The sequence below is a fragment of the Psittacula echo genome, assembly GCF_963264785.1.
Source record: "Psittacula echo genome assembly, chromosome: 21".
NCBI classification, from domain to species: domain Eukaryota; kingdom Metazoa; phylum Chordata; class Aves; order Psittaciformes; family Psittacidae; genus Psittacula; species Psittacula echo.
In genome coordinates this window covers 116,893-138,716 of record NC_137757.1, presented here as the reverse complement: position 1 = coordinate 138,716, position 21,824 = coordinate 116,893, and the positions used below count along the sequence as shown (strand labels likewise).

Below are 21,824 nucleotides of genomic sequence, written 5' to 3'. Positions count from 1 at the left end.
GCGGTGTCCGGCCGAAGCTCCGCCCCGCGCCGCGCCGTGCGCACTTCCGGCGCGCGGGGCGGGGGCCGGAAGCGGCGGGCGCGGGGGGTGCTGGGCGGCGCCGGGGCGGCGGCGGAGCGGGAGCGCGGCGGGAGCAGAGGTGAGGCCGGGGTCGCGGCGCCCGGAGTGCGGGGTTCGCTCCGCCTCTGCCGGGGTCGCTCTGCGGGCGCAGGGGGGCGGAAGGATCCGGTCCGACTGCGGGGCTCCGGTACCGCCTCGGTTCCGGGTTCATTTGGTGGCGGAGCGGGGAGAGCTCCCCTCCAGGGCCGTTACCGGGCCTTTCTGCGGCTTCCTGTGTGCAGGGGCCGCGGGGCCCGCCCCGGGGGTGCCTGCGCCCTCATCCCGCGGGGGGGTACCGAGCTCTGCGAGGCCGCTTGTCCCCGGTGATGGAGCGGTTACCGGGGGGTTATCGGTCCGGCAGGGAGCCGTGTGTGCTCGGATGAGGTATCCAGCTCTTTGCAAGGGGGTGGGTTTGCCGGAGCCCGGAGCATGGATGTCCCAAACACCAGGTCTCTGTCCTGCTGGCCCGGGGGCAGCTCCTGTCGTCGGCCTGTTGCTGCTTCTCAGCCGTCTTCTGCATTCCGGTTGCGGTTAGGACAGGGAAAACGTGCGATTGCTCTGGATCTTGGGATGGCAAAGTGGGAAAAATCACATGGATATTTCATGCTTCAGGTCCCGGGATTTTGTGTGTCGGGGTCTGCAATTCTCAAGGCCTGGGCTGTCGAGGCACATCACTAAACCCAGGAATCTGTGGCGTCGAGAAGCTGGTGTGTTCCCTTCCTTTTCCTGAGGCCATCCTTGTGTCCCTGCAGTATTCCTGAGCTTTCTGAAAGCAAAAATTCCTCCCGTTATTCATGTGGCAAAGTCCAGCCAAGCCCGAGCAGTGCAGCTCAGGAGGGATGCTCCCGGGGTTCGGATGCCTCTGGATTCCTGACGCGGAGCTTGGTACCGTGTCCACTTTAGCTTAGATCGAGGATTCTCAGTTATTTCCTTGATGGGTTCATTGGGCTGACAGGGAATGCAAATGAGGGGAGTCTGGCGTGTGTAAACCTCCCATTTTGTATCACTGGGATGCAAAAGGAGCCCTTGTGCTTGCTCTGACGATACTTTAACCATCTCCTAATGTTTGAGTAGAAATCCCAAATCCCAGTTTTAATGACTTGGGCAGGATTTGGTATTTGGGGGAGTTAAAGAGGCTCCAGATGGATTGTACTATTTTCTTTAAGGACTTTCGGGTTTGTAGATAAAGCGGCTGTGAAATACCAGAAGCAGGCACCATGGGTCTGGAACAGTGTCCCAAGTGTGCTGCAGGCAGCAGAGATCTGCCCTGGCAGCTGCGGGGATGGCAATAGCTGTCCTGTGCTCCTGCCTGGTCCTCTCAACCGACCAGATTCAGGCATTTGAGTCCTGTCTCGTTGCAAGTAATTCCTTACTTAATGAGCTGAACTGTTTAGAAAGGAATTCTTTGGGCTTTCGGAAGACAGAAATGTTGGAAATCATCCGGTCGCTGATCCCCTGAGATATCCCAGTGTCAGCTCCGAAATAAACTGTGGTATGTTCCCAATTTAGTTGTCCCATCTCTATCCCGTCTTTTGCCTGTCGAAACAGGAAGCAGCTGATGCAGGTTTCGTGCTGCTGACAGCGTGTGCTGGGCTGCACAAAAGCTGAATCTGAACAGGGGCGTAGGTTGGGCTGGCTTCGGCTGTGAAACTGCTATCTGTGCCTTCCAGAATGCCTAAGGGAGGGCTCGGGTTAATGCGCTCTCCCAGGCAACCGGAGGCATTTCATTTCTGCCTGTTTGGTGTGAATTTGCTCACTGCTCTGAGGAGGCTTTGGATGTGCCGGCTCCTTGATGTTCTCCAGACAGGAAACTCCTCTTACTGTGCCGTTGTGCAGGGTCTGCTCTGGGTACCTGGTACCTTCCCTTCATTGCTCTGATCAGTGCGTCAGAGCGCAGTCATGGATAAAACCTGTTTGTGGTACAGGATGTACAAGGATGCTGGGGATGGACTGGGGGGGTGTAGTGACAGGACAAGGGGTAACGGGTTAAAACTGAAACAGGAGAAGTTCAGATTGGATCTAAGGAAGAAATTCTTTACTGTGAGGGTGGTGAGGCACTGGAATGGGTTGCCCAGGGAGGTTGTGAATGCTCCATCCCTGGCGGTGTTCAAGGCCAGGTTGGACAGAGCCTTGGGTGCCATGGTTTAGCATGAGGTGTCCCTGCCCATCGCAGAGGGGTTGGAACTGGATGATCTTAAGGTCCTTTCCAACCCTGACTATTCCATGATTCTATGTTCAAAGCCACATTCCCAAACTGTGACAGAGATAAAGGCGAGGTAATAAATTAACCTAATGTGCTAGGAAAACAAATGGGTTTTCTGGCCCAGGGTGACACGTGTTTGCTGCGAGTCCATAGCTTCCGCTCCACTGGTAATCAAAGTTCAATTGACTTTTAACCAGACCTAGATTAAGTCCTGTGTTACAGTCCCAAAAGGGAGAGCTTCCTCTCGGCCCCGCGGCTGTCTCCTGGCAGCATGGTGAAGCTTGAATGCCTTTCTCTTTCCTCCTGAGCACAGGATGATGTGCAGAGCAAAAATGAGGCTTCAGTGACCTGTGTCTCAGCTTCCTCTTTAAGGAAGGCAAATGGGAACCAGTGATGTGCACTGTACTGAGAGCCCCAAAGGCAGCGCGTCGCTTACTGACCAATTACCTTGCATTCAAAGTGATCAATAGACACAGCACTGTTTAGAGGAGCCCAGGCAGGTCTGCCTTGTGATCTTTCTTTCCCTAGCTAAATGTTAACCTCTCTGGATTGCAAACTCTGGCTGTTGAGCTTAGTTACAACTAAATCTCTTTATTTCACTCCATAGGGGTGTGTAGGTAGCAGAAAGCTGCATCCACAGGGGAAAGGGCATAGCAAGGGTGAGCCAAGGTAGCGTTAGCAAGGAAGAACCAAGATAGAGCTGCCTGCTCAAGGACTTTGTGCTGCTTGCAGTTCTGGATTTGCTGCCAGTTTGCCGAGTGCTTTACCTTGTGAGTTGTCCTAATGCTGCCCATGAAACAGAAAGGAAAAGGAGTTCATCATCTGGCAGATAGCATCAGGTACACAGAGCTGGTGTCAAGCAATGCAAGCTCATGCCTTCTGTCAGGAAAACCCAGGAAGGCCGTGTCAAACAACGAGGAACCTGGATCTCAAGGAGTGCTTTCTTGCAGGACATTAATCCCAACAGCCCATCCGGAAGGGATGCGATACGCTCCCTGCAGCAGCGTGTTCTATTGCTGCGGGTAGGAAGCAGCTTTCCATCTGGACTTTCTGGTTTGTAATCCTGATTTGCAATGCAGTTTGTGACTCGGTAATGGGGCTGATCAGATTAGAGCCTCGTGGGGAATGTGCCGGGGATCAGTGGTGCAGAACAGCAGCCTTGGCTGCCCGGCGCTCCATAAACCTGGTGCCCTTCCTGGACCCCCCTTTGCACCCCTTTCCCTCCCTGCTTTCTCAAAGCATTTCCTGAACAGGTGGCTCTTTGAGGGGGGAAAAACCCACCCTTTTTATGGTGTGCTGGGAGCGGGGGAGGCAGAGCCCTGCTCTTGGCTGCGCTCCCACTTGAAGACGTGAGCCCCATTCTGGATGCATCGTCCTCGGCTGCGGCAGCACCCATGAGCCTGCGGTCAGGAGCACAGGGTTCCGAAGGAAGGAGGTATTCATGGCTGGTGATTACATGGGTGACTGCCCACAAGTTCTGGCCTCTCTGAACTTTTTGTGTGCCTGGAAGCCATCCAGTCGCTTCTGTGCAGCTCCATGCGCAGCGCGTCCTCCAGCTCACTCTGGCGCAGGGGAGGAAACCGCGCTCTTCCTCTTGGAAAGGGGGGTGGCATCTCTCATCTGCCCCCATCCCCCAGCAGTGCTGCTGCTTCTGACGCAAGCGGACGAAAGCAGCGTGGAAGCTGCCTTGTTTGTCTTGTGACATCAGTGACTAACGCTGGATCAGCCCCACATCCTCTGGAAACGGGGTGAGAGCTTCGGAGCAGGGCTGAGAGGGCTCATGAGCAAAAGCAAGACCCTCCCTAGAAGTTCAGCTTGCGTTTCCGAGGGAGATCTTGCATCAGTTTGTGCAGGAAGCTGGGCAAACCCTGCCTCCCTTTTTGGGTACGCTGGGAGGGCCGTTCTCCTCCAGGCAGGGTTTTGGGCTTTTGCAGGCTCTTGCAGTAAGAAGGAAGCTGTGGCCAGGCCTCAATAGTGATTCACGTTGTAAAGGCTTTCAATGAGCGGTGATAAGATAGAAGTGGGATTGGTGACTTGCTGCCTCCCTGCCTGCATTCCCCATGCATGAGTGTGCCTGGAGCTGACTTGCCCTGCTCCTTGGTGCAGAGGCTCTGCAGAGAGCAGGGAATGGCAAGTTTATGACTTCAGACCTCTCCAGATGAGACACTGCGAAGCACTCATGCCCCTCATCCTCCTTCCTGTGCAGCGCCTGCAGAGGAGGTTCTGAGCTTCAGCAATGCCTGCGGAGGGGGAGGAGGAACAGGGGCACATTGTTGCTGCCGCCTTCGCTGGTGCAGCTGCACATGGCAGCGAGTGCCAGGATGGCTCCTTGAGCACGCTGATGGCCTGCACTGAAGGGATGCCAAAGTCAGAGATGTTCCTTGGAGGAATTCAGGGCTCCAGGAGGTCCCTGCAGGTGCATTTGCAGAATGAGCCCCCCCCCCCAGTTCTAACCTGAAGCGTGTGAGCTCCCAGTGAAGCAGTTGTGCTCGATGTGCTCTATGGTCACAGCTGGGCTTTGGCCAAGTGCTGACTGCAGTGAGATGCTGAGCACACCTTTGGTTTATTGAGCGGTGTCGATAACAGGTTAGAAGATGGAAGTTTTGTATCCTTATATGTGCAAGAAGTTCTTTCACTGCCTGGAATAGGAACTGTGTGAGCAGTAAGGAGTGGCTGTGGCAATAAAAAGTAGCTTTGTGGATGGCTTTTGTGTAATCCAAATGTCCTTGCTAATGTGAGGGTACCCTGCTCTCTGTCACTGGGGTGCAGAGCTAGGAAGAAATTACCCTTCTGGAACTGGTAGAGCTTGCACCAGAGCAGCTGATAGAAACCCTCTTCCACATTTGGCATCTGAGCTTCATACTTCAGAGGGTGCGAACAATTGTTCTCTGCCTGTGCAGGTTGTGGACGGTGGTAGATATGGAAAGACTGGTGGAACGGTTGGAGAAGGCTGTGGAGCGCCTGGAGACTGTGTGCCAAGGGCCTGGCATGTGTGAAGATGACTCTTCCAAAGGTAAGGCCCTCAGCACCTCCCCAGCAGCATCACCCCATGGAGTCCTTGTGCTGAAGGGGGCTGCTGGGAGCTGTGGCAGAGCTGAACATCAGCAGTGGCTGTTGCAGTGCTTGTGCAGGGGCTGTCGGATGGGCCGGCTGTGCAGGGGCTGTCGGATGGGCCGGCTGTGCAGGGGCTGTCGGATGGGCCGGCTGTGCAGGGGCTGTCGGATGGGCCGGCTGTGCAGGGGCTGTCGGATGGGCCGGCTGTGCAGGGGCTGTTGGATGGGCCGGCTGTGCAGGGGCTGTTGGATGGGCCGGCTGTGCAGGGGCTGTCGGATGGGCCGGCTGTGCAGGGGCTGTCGGATGGGCCGGCTGTGCAGGGGCTGTCGGATGGGCCGGCTGTGCAGGGGCTGTCGGATGGGCCGGCTGTGCAGAGGGGAACTGAGTTTTGCAGCAGATCCTGCTGCGGTTACGGTGCTGCCAAGATAAGGACTTCCTGTGTCTGCAGCTCCCCTCGCTCCGCTGCGTGCTTCAGCCTGAGCCCTGCCTGTGGGTGATGGGAGCTGGGTGAGGTTCAGCCCAGGAGCCCACTCCATGCCTCTCACTGATACCTGGGCTCTGGTTCCTTCTCTGCAGGAGTGGCTCAGTACGTGCAGGTGTTCGATGCCCTCCTGGCTGGCCCAGTAGCTGAATACATCAAGATCAGCAAAGAAGTTGGTGGGGATGTGCAGAAGCATGTAAGGACTCATGTTCTTCTCTCTCTGCTTTAAATAGGTGCTGCTTGTCCTTCAGGGCTGTTACGGGCCAAATTTGCTGTCAGTGTTTGCTGACAACACTATAAACATTCCTTCAGTGCTGTATCCGAGGATGTTTATCATCCCTGGGGATTCGGAGCAGATGCAGATGCCCAGATAACCTCTAGCAGCTTTCTCCTTACATACACATGACAAATAAAACCTCCTCCTTGCAACCTTTGGTAGTTAGATGCCTAGCTCTCCTTAGAGTCCATGCCTTTAAGAGGCCTGCAAACTACCCAGCCTGAGAGCTGTTGCCCTCTGAGGATGGGTGGCTCCATGAATATATGCTTTGATTTCAGCACGGCTGCTTTCTTACAGACTAGGAGCTGGGGCAGCAGGAGCTTGAATGCTGGATACAAGGGGAGCTCCCTCATGTTTGTCTCTGTTCTTAGGCTGAGATGGTTCATGCGGGTTTGATGAGCGAGAGGGCTTTCCTGGTGATGGCATCTCAGCATCAACAGCCGAAAGAGGTAAGTGTGGGAAATCACTTCTCATAAACCCTGTATGCTCTTACCTCGGAGCTGGGGACGGCTGCAAGCGTAGGGGGAACCTGGGCCGTTACAGCTGCTCCAAAAGAGGAAGTGGAGGAGGGCTGGAGCCACTCGCAGCACGAGGCGGCACTTGCTGAAAGCAGGAACTGTTCCGGCTGCTCACCACTGCTGAGCAGAATTCCCGACGTTCATTCTGGGAGCTGCAGAGCTGGCATTTCCCAGGCGCTGGAGCAACGAGGTTTCTGTAGCTGAGCAGCCTGAGAGTGTCGTCTCGTGGCGCCTGTCTCCAGTGGCACCTGGCACCAGCACTGCGCAATCCCTGTTCCCTGCGATGCAGCCTGCAGACAGACACTTGTCTGGGACAGGAGCCATGGGGGTATCTGTGTAGAGTGTGCTTTTCATTATGTGATCCTGAAGGATAACAGACGCTTGTCTCTATTGAATGGCCTCTGAGTAGCTGGGCTTTTAGAATCGATTTGTCCTTAGCGAGTAATTTAACACTATACCCTGGGCTGCTGCTTCTCAGCAGGATGCGTGGCTGAGAATCTGATCCCAAATGCATTGGCTTTTCCCTGCTGAGAACTGTTTATCCTGAGCAACAGGATCCCACCTTGCTTTTCCTTGCAGTTATGATCTGGCTCAGTGATGGCTTCTCCTGTTACACTGGTAGCTGGGTTTCTGCACTACTTTCTATTCCCTGTGAAACCCATCTGCATCTCTTTCCCCAGACTCAGCATTGGAGGTTGTTACCCTTTCACCAGGCTTGCTGGGGCGCTGCTCTGCATAGCCTCTGGGCTGGGAATCTGCTTACTGACTGCACTGAATGCCACTGACACCTTGTTTAAATCAGGGGTTATGAACCAAGCACGAGCTTAATCTAGTGCAGGGGTTTGTGCAGGTTGGCTTGCAGGAGCCTCGTCAGTTCTGGAGCAGCCAGATTGAATCATAGAATCATGGAATAATTAGGGTTGGAAAGGACCTTAAGATCATCCAGTTCCAACCCCCTGCCATAGGCAGGGACACCTCACACTAAACCATGGCACCCAAGGCTCTGTCCAACCTGGCCTTGAACACCGCCAGGGATGGAGCATTCACAACTTCCCCGGGCAACCCATTCCAGTGCCTCACCACCCTCTCAGTAAAGAATTTCTTCCTTAGATCCAATCTAAACTTCCCCTGTTTCAGTTTGAACCCGTTACCCCTTGTCCTGTCACTGCAGTCCCTGATGAAGAGTCCATCCCCAGCATCCTTGTAGGCCCCTTCAGACACTGGAAGCTGCTCTGAGGTCTCCACGCAGCCTTCTCTTCTCCAGGCTGAACAGCCCCAACTTTCTCAGCCTGTCTCCATACAGGAGCTGCTCCAGCCCCTGATCATCCTCGTGGCCTCCTCTGGACTTGTTCCAACAGTTCCATGTCCTTTTTATGTTGAGGACACCAGAACTGCACACAATGCTCCAAGTGAGGTCAAATGCAAAATGTATGAACTGGCATTGTTTGTGGTGCAGAATTGGCCCATCCTGTTGTTTGACAGTGGTGCTGGGCTGGAGCTTCTGGAAGTGGAGCCTGGCCACTGATGCTCAGAACCTCACTTTGCATGGGAACAGTGGAAGAGGACAGCAAAAGCAAAAGCCAAGGCTTTGAAAAGCAAGTTTTGCCCAAACTGGTCCCTCCCTGCTGCCACCAGCAGGAGACTTCCTGATCTTAAAGGAAAGAAGAGATGCCCAAGAGGCATCTCTGGAAATCTGTCACTGGCTGCTCTGCCCTCAGGCTTCCAGCACACCCAGTCGATATCCAGGTGAACGCCACACAGACACAGTTCTTATCATCCAGATATTAAAGGCTTGGATTGGCTTAAGGAGCATTGGCTTCAATCCTGAAGCCCAGCTTGATGGGGTGACTTGAGAAATGGCGTGACTCCCATTGTCGTGCAGGCTGTAGATCCCAAAAGGCAAGATCCTGCCTTGGACCTCTGTGTCTGAGGACTTCTAAAGGAGAGGAAAACTTTGCCAAACTGTCTTGGAACAAAAGAACCCAGGAAAGGCAAATGCTATTTCTGGCCTCGTTGCTAACAGGCTTTGTCAGTGTCTCTTGGATTGAACATGAGTCACGGTTCTTGGCGTACTCCCATTGTACCAATCCAATTGGGAGCTATGACTTCAGCCCTGGAGGAGCGAGGCTGTGGGGCTGAGCTCGGCTCATGGGGAGGGCTGAGCCTGGACAGGAGCTGTAGCAGCCAGAGTCTTCCTCTGGGTAACCATCATCTGAGCAGAGCAACCCATTCCAGAGCAGTGTTAATGTTCTCACTGCCCCTCCTGTCCTGCAGAGTGCGTTCTCATCGCTTCTGAAACCGATTTCGGAGCACATCCAGGTGGTGCAGAACTTCAGGGAGAAGAACCGTGGTAGCAAACTCTTCAACCACTTATCAGCCGTCAGCGAGAGCATCCCTGCCCTGGGCTGGGTGGCCATGGTGAGAATTCCAGCGGGAAGGGCTTTGCTTGGGCTGGCGGGAGAAGTCCGGCTCCTGGGTCGGCTGTTCCATGCCAATGTGTTCTTTCTCCTCTAGGCTCCAAAGCCTGTTCCTTATGTGAAGGAAATGACCGATGCTGCCATGTTTTATACCAACCGGATCCTCAAGGAGTACAAGGATGTGTAAGTTCACCTGCTTCCTTAAAGATGCCATTGAACACAACTAACTGGGTATGTAGGGGCTGCTCCAGCATCCAACCACAGCTGCCTTGGTCCTGGATTCATTCTTCTTTCTAAAGGCAGGGTATACTTACAGGGCCTCACTTAGCTGTTCTTTCCTGATCCTTAGGGACAAGATTCCTTGCATTCATGTTGTAATGGATGTAAAGGCCCATTTGTAGTCCTTGGGTTTTAATGGCAAACGCACCTGGTCGCTCCTCACGATCTCCTTGTGTCCTCAGAGATAAAAAGCAAGTGGACTGGGTGAAAGCTTATCTGAGTATCTGGACAGAGCTGCAGGCTTACATCAAAGAGTTTCACACCACGGGGCTGACCTGGAGCAAAACGGTGAGTGCTGCATCCGCAGGAGCCTCCACGAGGAGGATTGCAGGGTTACTGCCGCGGGCACAGAACTTGTGCAATTGCCTTTCCTCTTCTGGCCTCTTGCAGGGTCCGGTAGCCACAGAAGGGACCAAGTCACCGTCTGCTCCCCCCGCGGGGGCTGCGCCTCCCCCCCCGGGTCCTCCTCCACCTCCTGCTCCTGCCCCCAGCAGCTCCGGCGCTGACGACGCTGCCTCCCGCTCCGCGTTGTTTGCTCAGATCAACCGAGGGGAAGGCATCACCTCTGGTAGGTGACGTAGGGACCCAAGGGAAGGCATCCACGAGCCAGGGGGCCTGTGCTGTGAGGCCTTGTTTTGCTGCTCTCCCTCAGTACACCTGCTCAAAACAAGGGACCATGTGCTCAGAGCAGAGGCTGGGAGCCCCTGAAGCAGCTCATAGGGACAGAGGGAGCACATCTGGGAACTCTCAGCCTCATCTGTCGCATGTGGCAAGAGATTAATCCCTGGCTGGAATGGAAAGAGTTTCCTGCACGTTGCCATGCAGAAGGTGCAGTTCTGCACCGATTCACATCAGCACAGAGCTTGTTCCTTTTTGTGTTAGCGGGGGGACAGTCACAAACTGCAGTGAGCTGCCTGGCTTAGGGGGTTTTCCTGCAGAAGTGGAAGAGCTGGTGCCTTCTGTTGTGTTCTCATCAATACTGCAGCGGTTTTCTTGCTCCCTCTTTCACTGCTGCCACTCGCACTTGGCCTCAACCTAGGCCCAGTCTCAATAACCATAAAATCACAGAATGGCTTGGGTTGGAAAGGACCTTAAGATCATCCAGTTCCAGTTGCATTTTGACAATGAAATTGTGGGGATTGCTGTGATCACCCATGTCTGGTGTGTGTGAAACTGCACCCTTGGTTGGAGGAGACTGGACCTCAGGTGTGATTTCTCTTGCAGGCTTAAGACATGTCTCAGATGACATGAAAACCCACAAGAATCCAGCCCTGAAGAACCAAGGGGGTCCTGTGAGAAGTGGACCCAAACCTTTCACTGTTCCCAAACCAGCCTGTAATGCTAATCCCGCCCCCAAAACCTCTCCAAAGGCACCGGCATTGCTAGAATTAGAGGGCAAAAAGTGGAGAGTGGTGAGTGCATGAGCGGGTGGCAGGGATGGGAGCTGTGCAGCAGGGGAGGAAGAGGGTCTCCTGAGGGGCCTGCAGTTGGGCTGCATTCAGGAGATACAGTGTGTTTCCCTGCCTCTTCAGGAAAACCAGGAGAATGCCACTAACCTGGTAATCAGCGACACAGAGCTGAAGCAGGTAGCGTATGTTTTCAAGTGCACAAATAGCACGCTCCAAATCAAAGGCAAGATCAACTCCATCACCCTCGGTAAGTGGAGAAGCCCCTGAAAGGAGCTGCTGCTGTGAGCTTCCATAACCTTCTTATGGCTTCCTCTGTGTTGCCTTTGCAGATAACTGTAAGAAGCTAGGGCTGGTCTTTGATGACGTGGTGGGCATTGTAGAGATCATAAACAGCAGGGACATCAAAGTTCAGGTGAGTGCCTGCGACCTGTTCTCTGCCTGCAGTGTGAGCCTTGTGCTGTCAAACCGGTGCCTGTAGCATCTGCCTCCTTGAGTAGCTTTATTTCCAGAACAGGAACATTCTGGTGCTTGCCCAGCCCTTAGGAAAGGGCTGAAATGTGCCTCGCTGAGCTGCTTCAGGGCTCTGGTTAGAGGCTGAGTCTCTGTGAGGCGTTCAGCACAGCAGGGCTGCCAAAGCAGGAGGCCAGCAGGGAGAGTCTGTTCTGATCCCGCTTTGGGTGTCTGGTTTGGGATGTGCTCAGTGTTCCCTGTAGTTTGTTCTAAAGAGACCAAACTAAGCAGTAACTCAGAGGTGCATCCAGGGTTGACCCAGGGTTGGGCTCAAACCTCTTGCCTTGAAGGCAAGGGCAAAGGAAGAACATTGGGGTCGCCTGGGGGCAGGTAAGGCTCCTCTAACTGCTGCTTTGATCACCCGCAGGTAATGGGTAAAGTGCCAACGATTTCCATCAACAAGACAGACGGTTGCCACGTGTACCTGAGCAAGGACTCCCTAGACTGCGAGATCGTCAGTGCCAAGTCATCCGAGATGAATGTCCTTATTCCCACCGAGGGTGGCGACTTTGTAAGTGTCGGGATTGAGATGGCTCCGGGGCCCTGGGGTCACGCAGGGCAGGATTAGTGTTCTGAGCCCCCTTTGAGACCTCCTACAGCCAGGTCTGGAAGGACAATTCCAGGCTGTGGATTGTGGAGGTTGTGGATCTGATGTTAAACCCAGCAAATCAAGTTGGTTGCTCTTAAGATACTTGCTCAAGATACTTGCTGTTAATGGGAGCTGCTGCTTCCTCCGGCTCTCCTTGGGGCAGAACAGGCAGCATTTGTGGTACAGGAGAGGGGACAGCGTGTATCCGAGGGAAGAAATGCCTGAAGCAGTGGGAGGAGTTCCTGGTCTCCTTCGTAAACCGGTTTCTAACAACAGGTTTCTATTTTTACCCTGCAGACTGAATTCCCTGTCCCAGAACAGTTCAAGACAGTGTGGAACGGTCAGAAGTTGGTTACCACGGTGACGGAAATCGCTGGCTAAGCACAAAAGCCCCAAGGCTCACGCCCTCCCCTGGCCCTGCTGTGGGACAAATCTGCTTTCAGATGATTCTTTTAGGTTTCTTGTACCTTTCTGCTCTCAAACTGCTTCTCCTCTACCCGAGAGACACAGCTGCCTGCCGGCACTGCGATGCCTCTGCCTGGGGCTTGGTGTAGGTGCTGGATCAGTTACTGTCCACATCTATTAGCAGGAAGGTGAATTGTCTTTTCTTCCCCCCCTTGTCTGGTCTCACTGCACCAATTGATGGAGTCAGGTTGATGGTGAGGTTCACAGCCAGTCCTGCCAGTTGCCTTTCGGAGGTGGTGTTTGGGGTTTTTTACATTGCTTTTAAGGAAACTTCATGTGAGAGAGGAACCTTGTCCCCTTTTTAACAAATACCGGTGTCTGTCAGGGTCCAGAGGACCCGCTTGCTATGGTGGATGTCTTGAGAAGGTCCTTGGAAGCTGCTAATTCCAGCTCTAGGTACTAGTTGGTGGCATTATGGGAATGGGTTTGTGGGACCAAAGGCTGAGGAGCTGGGCTGTAGCATTCCACCCCCAATTCTCTTCCATCATTCCTATCAGCTCAGTGCATTTCCAGTTGTGCCATGTCAGGAGGCTTTCTATTAACCAGTGCCACAGGACCAGCACAGCGGCTGCGGTTCCCCCCCGGCTCTCTGGCTGGTATCTTGGAGCTGAGCACCTACTATTCCATGAGCTCTTCACTCTCCCAGGGGAATCTTTACTCCAGGGCTTCCTTCTCGGAGCAGCTGAACTCAGGTTCAGTCTTCCAGGGCAGTTCTTCGAGCCTGTCCCTTTGCAGCCCAGGGTCAGTCGTGCAGTGTTGTAAGTACATGAGCTGATCCCATCGGTTCATCACTCTCTTCCTCATCTGCAGTCAGTCCCCATACAGCGAATCCTCTCACCCTCCCCCTGTTACTGGGCTCTTTGGTGGAAGCTCATAGCCCCTGTTCCAGGGCCCTGGAGCAGCACTGGAGCCAAGGCACAGTACTGTACTGCCCACAAAGGGAGCTGCACGTGCTTTGACCTTCATTTTTCCAACGCCTCGGGTGGCATAAGCATATCTTAAATGCATTTCCTCTGTAAAGTGTCAATGTTCTTTTTCTCTAGTACAAAACTTACAAAAAAACCCACAAAAATATGCAATTTTTTTTATTTTGAGACTGTCCTGTGACTTGTACTCGTCTTCTCCTGAGGCTTGTGGAAAAAACCTTTCTTATGTACTTAAGATTATACAGAAGATAGAATAAAGTTAATGCCAACTTGCTCATTACGGTGGCTCTTGTCTGCTCTTTGGGGGCCCACAGGATGAGCTGCCCAACGTGCTTTCCCCATGGGCAGGTACAGGCTTTCCTGACCCCCCCCACTGCATCACACAGTGCTTGCTAAATCTCACCTGGTTTTAGTTGGTTAAGGTTTTTATTGGTTCCGATTGCTGTACAAAAGTGGCATTAGTTGCAAACTTCAAGCTGTTAATACCTGCTTAATTCAAACCCCTCCTTTTTCCCCAGAAACACCTCAACTTGCCCCTTTTCCCCCTGCCCCGGTCCTGAAGGATGGGTTCTAATGTCTTTCCTCTGCATACAGACATGAGCCTACCTGCTGATCCTGCCGAGATGCTCAATTCTTGCACTAGCGCGGTCAGTTAATACTGCCATTGTGTCCTGCCAGAACAGGCAAGGGGAGAGGAAACCTCTGGAGCAGACTTAGCCAGGCCCACGCAGGACAGAGCGCTTCAGAGCCAGGACAAGGCTCAGGGCACCAAGGTGGGAGTGCAATTCCACCCAGAGAAATCCTGGTCTCTTAAGAGCTGCCACCGTGCCCCTTGGAGCTTCTGAGCTAAGGGCCCTCTTCCTCCCCTTCCCCAGATCCTTGCAGGCTCTACACAGAAAGTGCCATTACCCCATAGCAGCTGCTTTAACTACAGTGGTGGAACCCCCCCCCAGTGCTCTCACAGGGCCCTCCCCTTCGCTTCACTGGAGGAAGGGGAGGATGGAGGTGTAGAACCACTCTTCGGAGAAGTGGAGGTGATCCCCCTTCACCCCCAGGAACACCAACTTCCCTGCTTTGTCCATCTCCTGCAGCCCCAGGCGATCCTGTGGAGGGAAGCAGGACCATGAGTGCCTTCCTATGGGGAACCCGGCACAGAGGAAGGCACTGGTGGGCAGGGAGTGTTGTGGCAGCAGCAGTGGCTGCCAGGCTCAGGTGGGTCCCATCTCTGCTCTTCAAAGCTCCTCCTCATCGAGGAGGAAAAAGGCATTTTGGATGATATACAGCAAGGCTTTAGAAAGGAGCAGTGTGTGTTAAACACATGCTGAAGGGGGTCCTGAACCAGGCACAAGCGTGAGACCACCACTGTAATTCCCACTCGCCTGGACAGAAATGCCTTCCCAAACAGCTACTGGCAAGAGGAGGCAATGCCCCAGGACAGCAGAGCTGAGGGGGTCAGAGCCCCTCAAGGCCCCCGGGATGCTGTCAGATATTAAGAGCAGCGAGCCCTCAGCCCCAGCAGCACACACCTCTGTGTACAGCGAGGTCTCCTTCAGCGGGATGGTCTCCTTGGCTTGGCCACTTCTGTAAAACCCAAACCACTGTTGGAATTAAAACAAGCACTCGGTTACTGAAGGGCTTCCAGGAGATGAGGGGGCTCTCACCAGCTCCTGCTGGAGACCCTGCAGTATCAGGCCTATGGTTGGGCTCAGCCTCAGCAACCTCAGGTTCTGCCATCAAAGAACAAACCAGAACCAAGCACTGAAGCAGCACCCAGAAGCATCCTCCCTGCCTCACCTCGGAGATCGGGGGATCAACCATGGTATCATTGAGAAACTTCACCATCACGAACTTCTTCAGAGCCATCAGGTTTTTCTTGTACGTCTCATTGATGCCCTGGATGAAAGCAGCAGCAGATCCAAGTCACTGGAAGGCTGGAAAGCTCAGACAGGTCAGGGAAACGACCTTTGCACCTGCAAAGGAAACCCCAGGTCCTCACCCTCTCCTGGTTTATGTCAGCCAAAAAGATGCTGTTTTTCCTGTAGTCCTCCTCCTTCAGCGGATCATGCCAATACTCTGCTTGTACCAAGCTGGAAAAGAGTGAAACCAAAGATCAGTCAGAAACCCAGAGCTTCTAATGTGGCCCTGCTACTGCAGCCTGAGCAATATACTCACTGCTCCTGAACGGCTTGCGTGTAGGCGCCCAGATCCAGCGTCTTTCGGATCCAGTCACAGATATGGGAGCTCTCCCCAGGACAGCGTGGAAAGCCGTACACGCCTGGGGAACGGAGCCATGTAACTGAAATCCCTTAATCCCTCTGGCTGGTAAAGAACCACCTCTTACAGAGCAGTGGCAAGAATTACCCAGGGGATCAGGTAGCCTTTAATCCTGCAATCTCATTAAGCAGCCTTCCTGCCCTGGCACTTACAGAGGTAATGGAGGGGGTTCTTGAGCTGAAGGTATTGCCCTGGAGAACAGAGGCAGGAACAGCAGCCAGCCCAGCGGGTGTGTTCCCAGGAGGTCTGGGATGGTTCCCTAACAGTCTTCCCACTACACTCCAAAGAAACAGACTAAAGCTCTGGAAATTCTCAGGGGAGAGAACCTGAGATTCATTGCCAGCCCCTCTTAACTGCAGGGCTCTTCAATGCCATTTCATATCGCCTTTCTTCCGCTGCAAAAAGCACCTCCCTTTCCTCGGAGCTTTAACCTTCCAGATGCTGATCGTAAAATACCCTTGTGACCCAGAAGGTTTAGTTTCACAAAGGCTTTGCTCCCTACTTAGTAGTTTCTTCTGCCTAACCCCAACTAATCCCAAGTGCTTCCAAAGTATAGAATTCCATGCAGATAATAAATTATCTACTTACAAAGGTCCCTTCTCATTGCCAATCAAACAAGACACAAGATACCAAAGTTTGCTAACCACTGGGCCCAAGCAGACCATGGGGTTCAGAGAACAAAGGGACAGGTTAATCCGTAAGAAAATGGTCAGATTTTAGGAAGAGGTAAAAAACCAAGACCCCCCCCCGCCCCCTAGGTGGTTTAGGAGGTGTGAGTGCTTCAGAGAACACTACCTTGGTGCTGTCCCCCAATGGAGATCAGATTGAGCATGGGAGGAGAAGGACACCTCTGGGCCACCGCCCGCCTGTGTGGAAAGAGGAAGGTGCTGAGCTGGCTCCACGTGCCGGGCTGCCGGGGCTGGTTCACAGCTTCCCACAGCTCTCAGCTTGCCACTGGCTTGGGCACTTGGGGAAGGTTTGCAAAGAGAATTAACCCTTCCTGGTGGAGGAGGGCCCCAGGCAAACACGTTCTTGCCTCTTTGGAGCACTCCTGCCTTTAGAAAGGGATTTGTCTGCTTCCATCTGCGTTGTTCTTCATAAGAGTTTTAAACCAGAACCCCAAACCCCACAGAACCCACTGGAAACAGATCAGAAAGGTAAACTCACAGGAACTGGCCTCCTTGGGAGAAGCCCATCGAATTGTAGCCTCCTTTCAGGTGAGGGTCCTTTGCCAGCTGGCTGCACACCTCTTTTACCTGGTCATTTGCATTCATAAAGAAGCTGTTCTCCATATCCTGAGGGATTGGATAGATTAGAACATGGAACTTGTACTTTTACACTGGCTCATAGAGCGCTTTCGATTCTGTTTCTAAAAGAGGACCTGAACTTCCCCACTATGACAGAAGTGAAATGCTCATTTTGACACCTCCCTTCATGTCTGCTTCCTACTCTGCCTGCCAAAACTGCCCTACACAGAACAGTGACGTTTCCCCAGGCTTCTTGGCAATTCAAGTCCCTTCAGATTTTGTGTCTGTACATACATAGAGATAAACCCACACAAATCAGACTTCACCCATCTCCTCCAGATCCCAGAAAATAACACACAGTGCACTGGAATCCTGAGAGACTAAAGAAATCCCATAAGGCTACAGAAAACTGCCAAAACCCTGCAAAGGCACAGAATAAATCTTCATTATACTAAAGATATGTAGTGAATAAATGCTTGTAAATGAAAAAGGGGTAAGAGATAAAGTTCTGCTCTAGCACAGTATCTTATCACATGCCTTCATATTACCTAAGGTGGTCAGAGTGCTAATGAGGGGGTTGTATATTAATCTAATTTAGACTTGGGATTTGGTTGCCCCCAGTTCTTTTCTGCAGGCAGGATCTAGACTTCATTAGTTTCTACCTGTCAAAGCTGTTTGCTTCACAAAGAAGAAGTGTAGCAGGGAAAGCACAACAGGAATCCTCATGGCATCACGTGAATATCAGAGGCAGGCATTGCACCTTCAGACCTGCACACCAGCCACACCCAGCCCCGCAGAACCACGAGCAGCAGCACTTCATTACCTGTATCAGGTTGCTTCCAATCTTCAGAGACACAACATAAATCCCTGGTATTTTACTCTCCACTATTTTTTTAATGTAGCCCATGCTTAGTGGATTGCAGCAAGTGTCTCCTGTGGAAGGGAACACCCCCACACACCATCACCGCACTGCCCAGGCCCCCCTCCCGCGCCTCCACAAACATCGCAGCCCCACCGAGGCCTGGGGGATCAGGGTCAGCACCTCCCGGCCTCCCCAGAGCCGGAGAAGAAGGACACAGCAGCGACCGCGAGCTCCCCACGGGCGCGCTCGTGTCCCCGCCCGGCCCCGGTTCCCGAGGCTCGCCCCGCGGCCGGTCCCGGCTCACCCATCCCGTGCCAGATAACGAGGGGGACGGTGGCAGCCGCGCAGCACAGGTGTAACCCCAGCACCGCCAACACCGCTGCTCTGAGCGCCGCCATCTTGGCTGAGCACATGACTGGCGGCCGGAGCGGGTCACGCGGCGGAGGCGAGGTCTGTCCCAGCTCCTGGCGCCCTCCCGTGGCTGAGGCCGGCACCGGCTGCGGTTCGGGTTGTCCCGGCCCTTCTGACGCCCGCCCTTTAGAGGCAAAGCGGCAAAACACAAGCGAGGGCACCTACAGAGCCCAACCGGGCAGCCCCGAGCACGGCCCCGGAGGTGGGGAAGGGGAGAAGCAGGGGTAGCCTTGGGCTGGTGCCATCCGGACGGACGAGAGCCTCGCTGCAGGCATTCAGCTCAGCGTGTGGCCACTGGGAGAGGTGCTTGGATCCAAACCGGGGCGTTCGGCTTGTCCCTTCCCAGGGAGGAGCTCCAGCCCCTCCGGGGCTCCGGCAGGGCTCACGGCGGTGAGCGCCGGTCCCGCTGCAGGGGGGAGCCCGCCGCCACCCCGCCCTCCGGTCGCTAGGGGGCGCTGCCGCCGCGCTAGCCCGCGCCGTCCCATAAGACCCCGCGGCGGCACCCAGCTGGTCTTTTCCCCGCCTCCATCATGGCGGTGAGTGGAGGGGTTTGCTATGGGCTGCGCTGTCTCTATCCGCCGCCATCCCCTCCCGGCGGGGCTCGGCTGGGCCGCCGCCTGTGCGGGAAGGAGCGGGGGAGGCCGGGAGAGAGCGCTGCGGGGCCGGGATGGGTAGGGAAGAGCCGGTGGGCAGCCCTGGGGAAGTGGCTGCCATGACAGGCCGCGGCCTGGCGGCGGTAGCGGCCGGATGAGGTTTCCCCAGGCCTATGGGGCGAGCAGGCGGCCGTGCCCCGGGCATCCCCCCGTTACCCTCCGTGTCGTTTGTCCGCAGCAAGACCAGGGTGAGAAGGAGAACCCCATGCGGGAGCTGCGCATCCGCAAGCTGTGCCTCAATATCTGCGTCGGTGAGAGTGGGGACAGGCTCACCCGGGCGGCCAAGGTGCTGGAGCAGCTGACGGGCCAGACCCCCGTCTTCTCCAAAGGTGAGGCTGCGTGTGCCGAGGCTGCAGGGGAGCGGCTGCTGCCCGCCTCCAGCCGTGGTGGCTCTCCCTGAGCATGCAGAGGGGCTCCAGGGCGGGGAGGTCTGGCTGGGGTGAACCTGGCTGTGGGAGTTGGGAGCCTGAAATGTACCGGGGCTGGTGGTCATTTCCTTTCAGTCGGTTCTGCCTCCAGACTGGGGCTGCTCCCCCCCGCCCCGAGAGGGAACCTGCGGTTACTTTGGTGCTTTTTTCTTTCTTTTAAATCGATTTCTTTGCTGGTCTTAAGCTGTTTATGTATTCCCTGAGTGGGAATCCTCTGAATAGCTTCTAAGCGTAGTTATTGCTGCCTACAGCACGATACACTGTGCGATCCTTTGGAATCAGAAGAAATGAGAAGATCGCAGTTCATTGCACGGTTCGTGGGGCCAAAGCAGAGGAGATTCTGGAGAAGGGCTTGAAGGTAAGAATTTGGCTGGTCTGGATCTTTGATTTGGGAAAGAACAAAACTGAACGTGTCCCAGCTGAAGAGATGTGTGCTTTGAAATGATGTAGCTGACCTAGCGACAGGTCAGTCACAGATACACCCTGATACAGACCTGTGTGTTTGCACCATTCCTCTGCTTGCTCTTCCATCCATTTTTAAGAGTGAGTTGGTGTGGTTTCTTCTTTCTTTTGGAGTTCTGTCTCTGCTGCATTGATTTATGAGCAGACTTTGGGAGTAAAACCTTAGGGCTAAAGATGAAGTGGCATGTAAGTTAGTTGGGGTGGTGGCAGTTGGTAGACCACGCAGGACTGCTGCCTCTGCAGTCAGTGATGAAGTAGTGACTGACAGTCGCTGTTTCAGGTGCGAGAATATGAGCTGAGAAAAAACAACTTCTCAGACACCGGGAACTTTGGCTTTGGAATCCAGGAGCACATCGACCTGGGGATTAAATACGATCCCAGCATTGGGATCTACGGCTTGGACTTTTACGTGGTGCGTATTCCCCGCTTCTTGCAGCCACTGGGCTTGTGTGAAAGCTCTAGAAGGAGCCTAGAACAGTAACTGCCTTGTGAGCCTCCTGCTCAGCTCTGGGTGGTAGAAAATGCCCCCAAAATTCCAGTGTAAACTGAGAGGGGCTGCTGTAAAATTCCAGGTTTGTGATGTGGCACACAAAGCCTCTTCAGAAGGAAGTGCTGCTGCTTGTACTGGTACTCCTGAAGTAGCACTGAAGAGGCTGTGCTGGGTTTGGGGGTGGAAGGTGCAGCAGGGGCTTTGGGAATGCAGGCAGAAGGATGGCTGTTGCTGGAAGGCTCTCTGCTGTGTGAGGGCTCATGGGTCTCATTCGTTCCATTGTGCTATGCCTCATGTTCTATGTCTGAAGCAGAGGGAAGCTGTTCCACTCGTGTTAGCAGTGCTGGCCAGTGGATCTGTTCTCTAGAGCCTGAGTATGGATCTTCCACACTTCTTTTAGTTTCTCCAAGTCAGTATAGGTGCTGAGTTGCACAACCTAGGGTCTCTCCTTGTAGTCTTATATTTACATTGAGGATAACGGTTTGGGTCTTGAATGTGACTCGGACAATGAGATGTTATTGATGTGGAAATTCCAGCCTTCCATCCTAAAAAACTGTGAAGTGTAAGAAAATCACTGGCAGAATAAAGCAGTGCTGTGGGTCTGCTCTCGGGACAGGTGCTGGGCAGGCCTGGTTTCAGCATCGCTGACAAGAAGCGCAGGACTGGCAACATTGGAGCCAAGCACAGAATTGGGAAGGAAGAAGCCATGCGCTGGTTCCAGCAAAAGGTAAAGTCCAGCTTTATTTTGTATCCCAGGAGTTTCCGAGCAAAGAGCAAGTCGCTGGGCAGGAGGAGATGGAGATCACTGTTTAATGTTCATTATTGCTGCTCTGCAGCAGTGAGGCTGTGTTTGGGTGCGAGTGCTGGTCATGCCTCTCCTTGTGTGTGCTGAACTGAAAGAGCAGTTGCAGCAGCATAGCTGGGGGAGTGTCAGCTCCTGTGTAAATCTCTCAGGTGGTGTTTGAAGGTGTTTAATGTGTGCAGATCAGGAATGGTGAGGCAGGGTTAGGATTTGTCTGACAGCTGCTGGACTTGGAGGATGGAGTAGTCCAAATGAAATGAGTTTGGCTGGGTTTATCTGTGCTCTGAGCCAGGCTGGGCAGTGAATGGAAGATGCTGAGTGCTTGGCTGGATATGCTCAGATGGGAATTGTTGGAGCTTTTTCAAAGGTGGAAGGGGTTGGATGGTCTGTCTGGAGGCTCTGCCTACACCTACATTATTGTACCCTGTGCAGGGAGGGTGCCAGCCTGCTCCTGCAGTGGTTCTGCTTGCTGTGGTGTAGCTTCCTTCAGGACCCCATATCTTTGGACTGTAAAAGGGATGAGTGTAGTTTGGTCAGATCTGCCTGCGAAGGGTGGGTGGGCTGCTTGTTTCACTGGGCTGCTGAGCAGAGGTTAGTGCTTGTCCCCTCCTTGGAAGTCACCAGCACAGCAGCAAAGCAGCTGGCTGCAGAGAGCTGGTGTTTCATGTCTCTGTTGCCTGGCCTGGGGTGAATATGGCAACTCGGTTTCCTGCACAGCAGCACTGCACCTCTACCTGGTGGTACATTCTCACTTGCTCCTGTCTTTTGTTTCCCTCACAGTACGATGGCATCATCCTTCCTGGTAAATGAGCAGTTCCTGTTACTAAAAGCAAATAAATTTTTCTAAGCTCTGTCTCCTGTTGTGAATTTTGTGGGGGCTCCTCCTGACCTGGGAGGCTGCTGGGAGCAAGAGGCACTCACTCCAAAGGAAGCAGAAGGATGTGGACATGAGGAGAACACACTATTCT

At 53.9% G+C, this 21,824-nt stretch overlaps 3 protein-coding genes across 7 annotated transcripts; 2 read left to right on the top strand and 1 right to left on the bottom strand.

Moving 5' to 3' along the window:
- The first annotated feature begins 21 nt into the window (after positions 1 to 21).
- Positions 22 to 13,507, top strand: CAP1 (cyclase associated actin cytoskeleton regulatory protein 1). Of its 4 annotated transcripts, none has more exons than XM_080632449.1 (13): positions 22 to 139; positions 5,203 to 5,315; positions 5,933 to 6,033; positions 6,486 to 6,563; positions 8,907 to 9,050; positions 9,147 to 9,232; positions 9,511 to 9,616; positions 9,719 to 9,896; positions 10,553 to 10,740; positions 10,861 to 10,984; positions 11,067 to 11,149; positions 11,615 to 11,758; positions 12,134 to 13,507. In XM_080632449.1, the coding sequence occupies exons 2-13, from the start codon at positions 5,222 to 5,224 to the stop codon at positions 12,215 to 12,217; spliced, it is 1,410 nt and encodes a 469-aa protein (XP_080488575.1). In that variant the 5' UTR covers positions 22 to 139; positions 5,203 to 5,221; the 3' UTR covers positions 12,218 to 13,507. The 4 variants fall into 4 exon arrangements, with proteins under 4 accessions (XP_080488575.1, XP_080488573.1, XP_080488576.1 ...); XM_080632447.1 differs by having other exon boundaries at positions 116 to 139; positions 712 to 5,315; XM_080632450.1 differs by lacking the exon at positions 22 to 139 and adding an exon at positions 152 to 806.
- A 145-nt stretch (positions 13,508 to 13,652) lies between these two features.
- Positions 13,653 to 18,203, bottom strand: PPT1 (palmitoyl-protein thioesterase 1). Its single transcript, XM_080632452.1, has 9 exons — positions 17,915 to 18,203; positions 17,572 to 17,681; positions 16,669 to 16,796; positions 16,297 to 16,367; positions 15,400 to 15,502; positions 15,224 to 15,314; positions 15,022 to 15,120; positions 14,754 to 14,825; positions 13,653 to 14,330 (listed from the first exon to the last, which is right to left on the bottom strand). The coding sequence occupies exons 1-9, from the start codon at positions 18,021 to 18,023 to the stop codon at positions 14,208 to 14,210; spliced, it is 906 nt and encodes a 301-aa protein (XP_080488578.1). The 5' UTR covers positions 18,024 to 18,203; the 3' UTR covers positions 13,653 to 14,207.
- Positions 18,204 to 18,436: 233 nt separating this feature from the next.
- Positions 18,437 to 21,711, top strand: RPL11 (ribosomal protein L11). Of its 2 annotated transcripts, XM_080632454.1 has the most exons (6): positions 18,437 to 18,557; positions 18,853 to 19,003; positions 19,354 to 19,460; positions 19,845 to 19,976; positions 20,671 to 20,781; positions 21,637 to 21,711. In XM_080632454.1, the coding sequence occupies exons 1-6, from the start codon at positions 18,552 to 18,554 to the stop codon at positions 21,664 to 21,666; spliced, it is 537 nt and encodes a 178-aa protein (XP_080488580.1). In that variant the 5' UTR covers positions 18,437 to 18,551; the 3' UTR covers positions 21,667 to 21,711. The 2 variants fall into 2 exon arrangements, with proteins under 2 accessions (XP_080488580.1, XP_080488579.1); XM_080632453.1 differs by lacking the exon at positions 18,437 to 18,557 and having other exon boundaries at positions 18,644 to 19,003.
- The last annotated feature ends 113 nt before the right edge of the window (positions 21,712 to 21,824 follow it).

Coding starts and splice junctions, on each gene's coding strand:
- PPT1 (XM_080632452.1), bottom strand. CDS start 18,023: ATGTGCTCAGCCAAGATGGCGGCGCTCAGAGCAGCGGTGTTGGCGGTG. Junction 16,797..17,571: donor TTGGAAGCAACCTGATACAG/GTAATGAAGTGC, acceptor CCAATCCCTCAG/GATATGGAGAACAGCTTCTT. Junction 16,368..16,668: donor TCCCAAGGAGGCCAGTTCCT/GTGAGTTTACCT, acceptor CTTTCCACACAG/GCGGGCGGTGGCCCAGAGGT.
- CAP1 (XM_080632449.1), top strand. CDS start 5,222: ATGGAAAGACTGGTGGAACGGTTGGAGAAGGCTGTGGAGCGCCTGGAG. Junction 5,316..5,932: donor TGAAGATGACTCTTCCAAAG/GTAAGGCCCTCA, acceptor CCTTCTCTGCAG/GAGTGGCTCAGTACGTGCAG. Junction 10,985..11,066: donor GATCAACTCCATCACCCTCG/GTAAGTGGAGAA, acceptor TTGCCTTTGCAG/ATAACTGTAAGAAGCTAGGG.
- RPL11 (XM_080632453.1), top strand. CDS start 18,769: ATGAGGTTTCCCCAGGCCTATGGGGCGAGCAGGCGGCCGTGCCCCGGG. Junction 19,977..20,670: donor ACGGCTTGGACTTTTACGTG/GTGCGTATTCCC, acceptor CTCTCGGGACAG/GTGCTGGGCAGGCCTGGTTT. Junction 20,782..21,636: donor TGCGCTGGTTCCAGCAAAAG/GTAAAGTCCAGC, acceptor TTTCCCTCACAG/TACGATGGCATCATCCTTCC.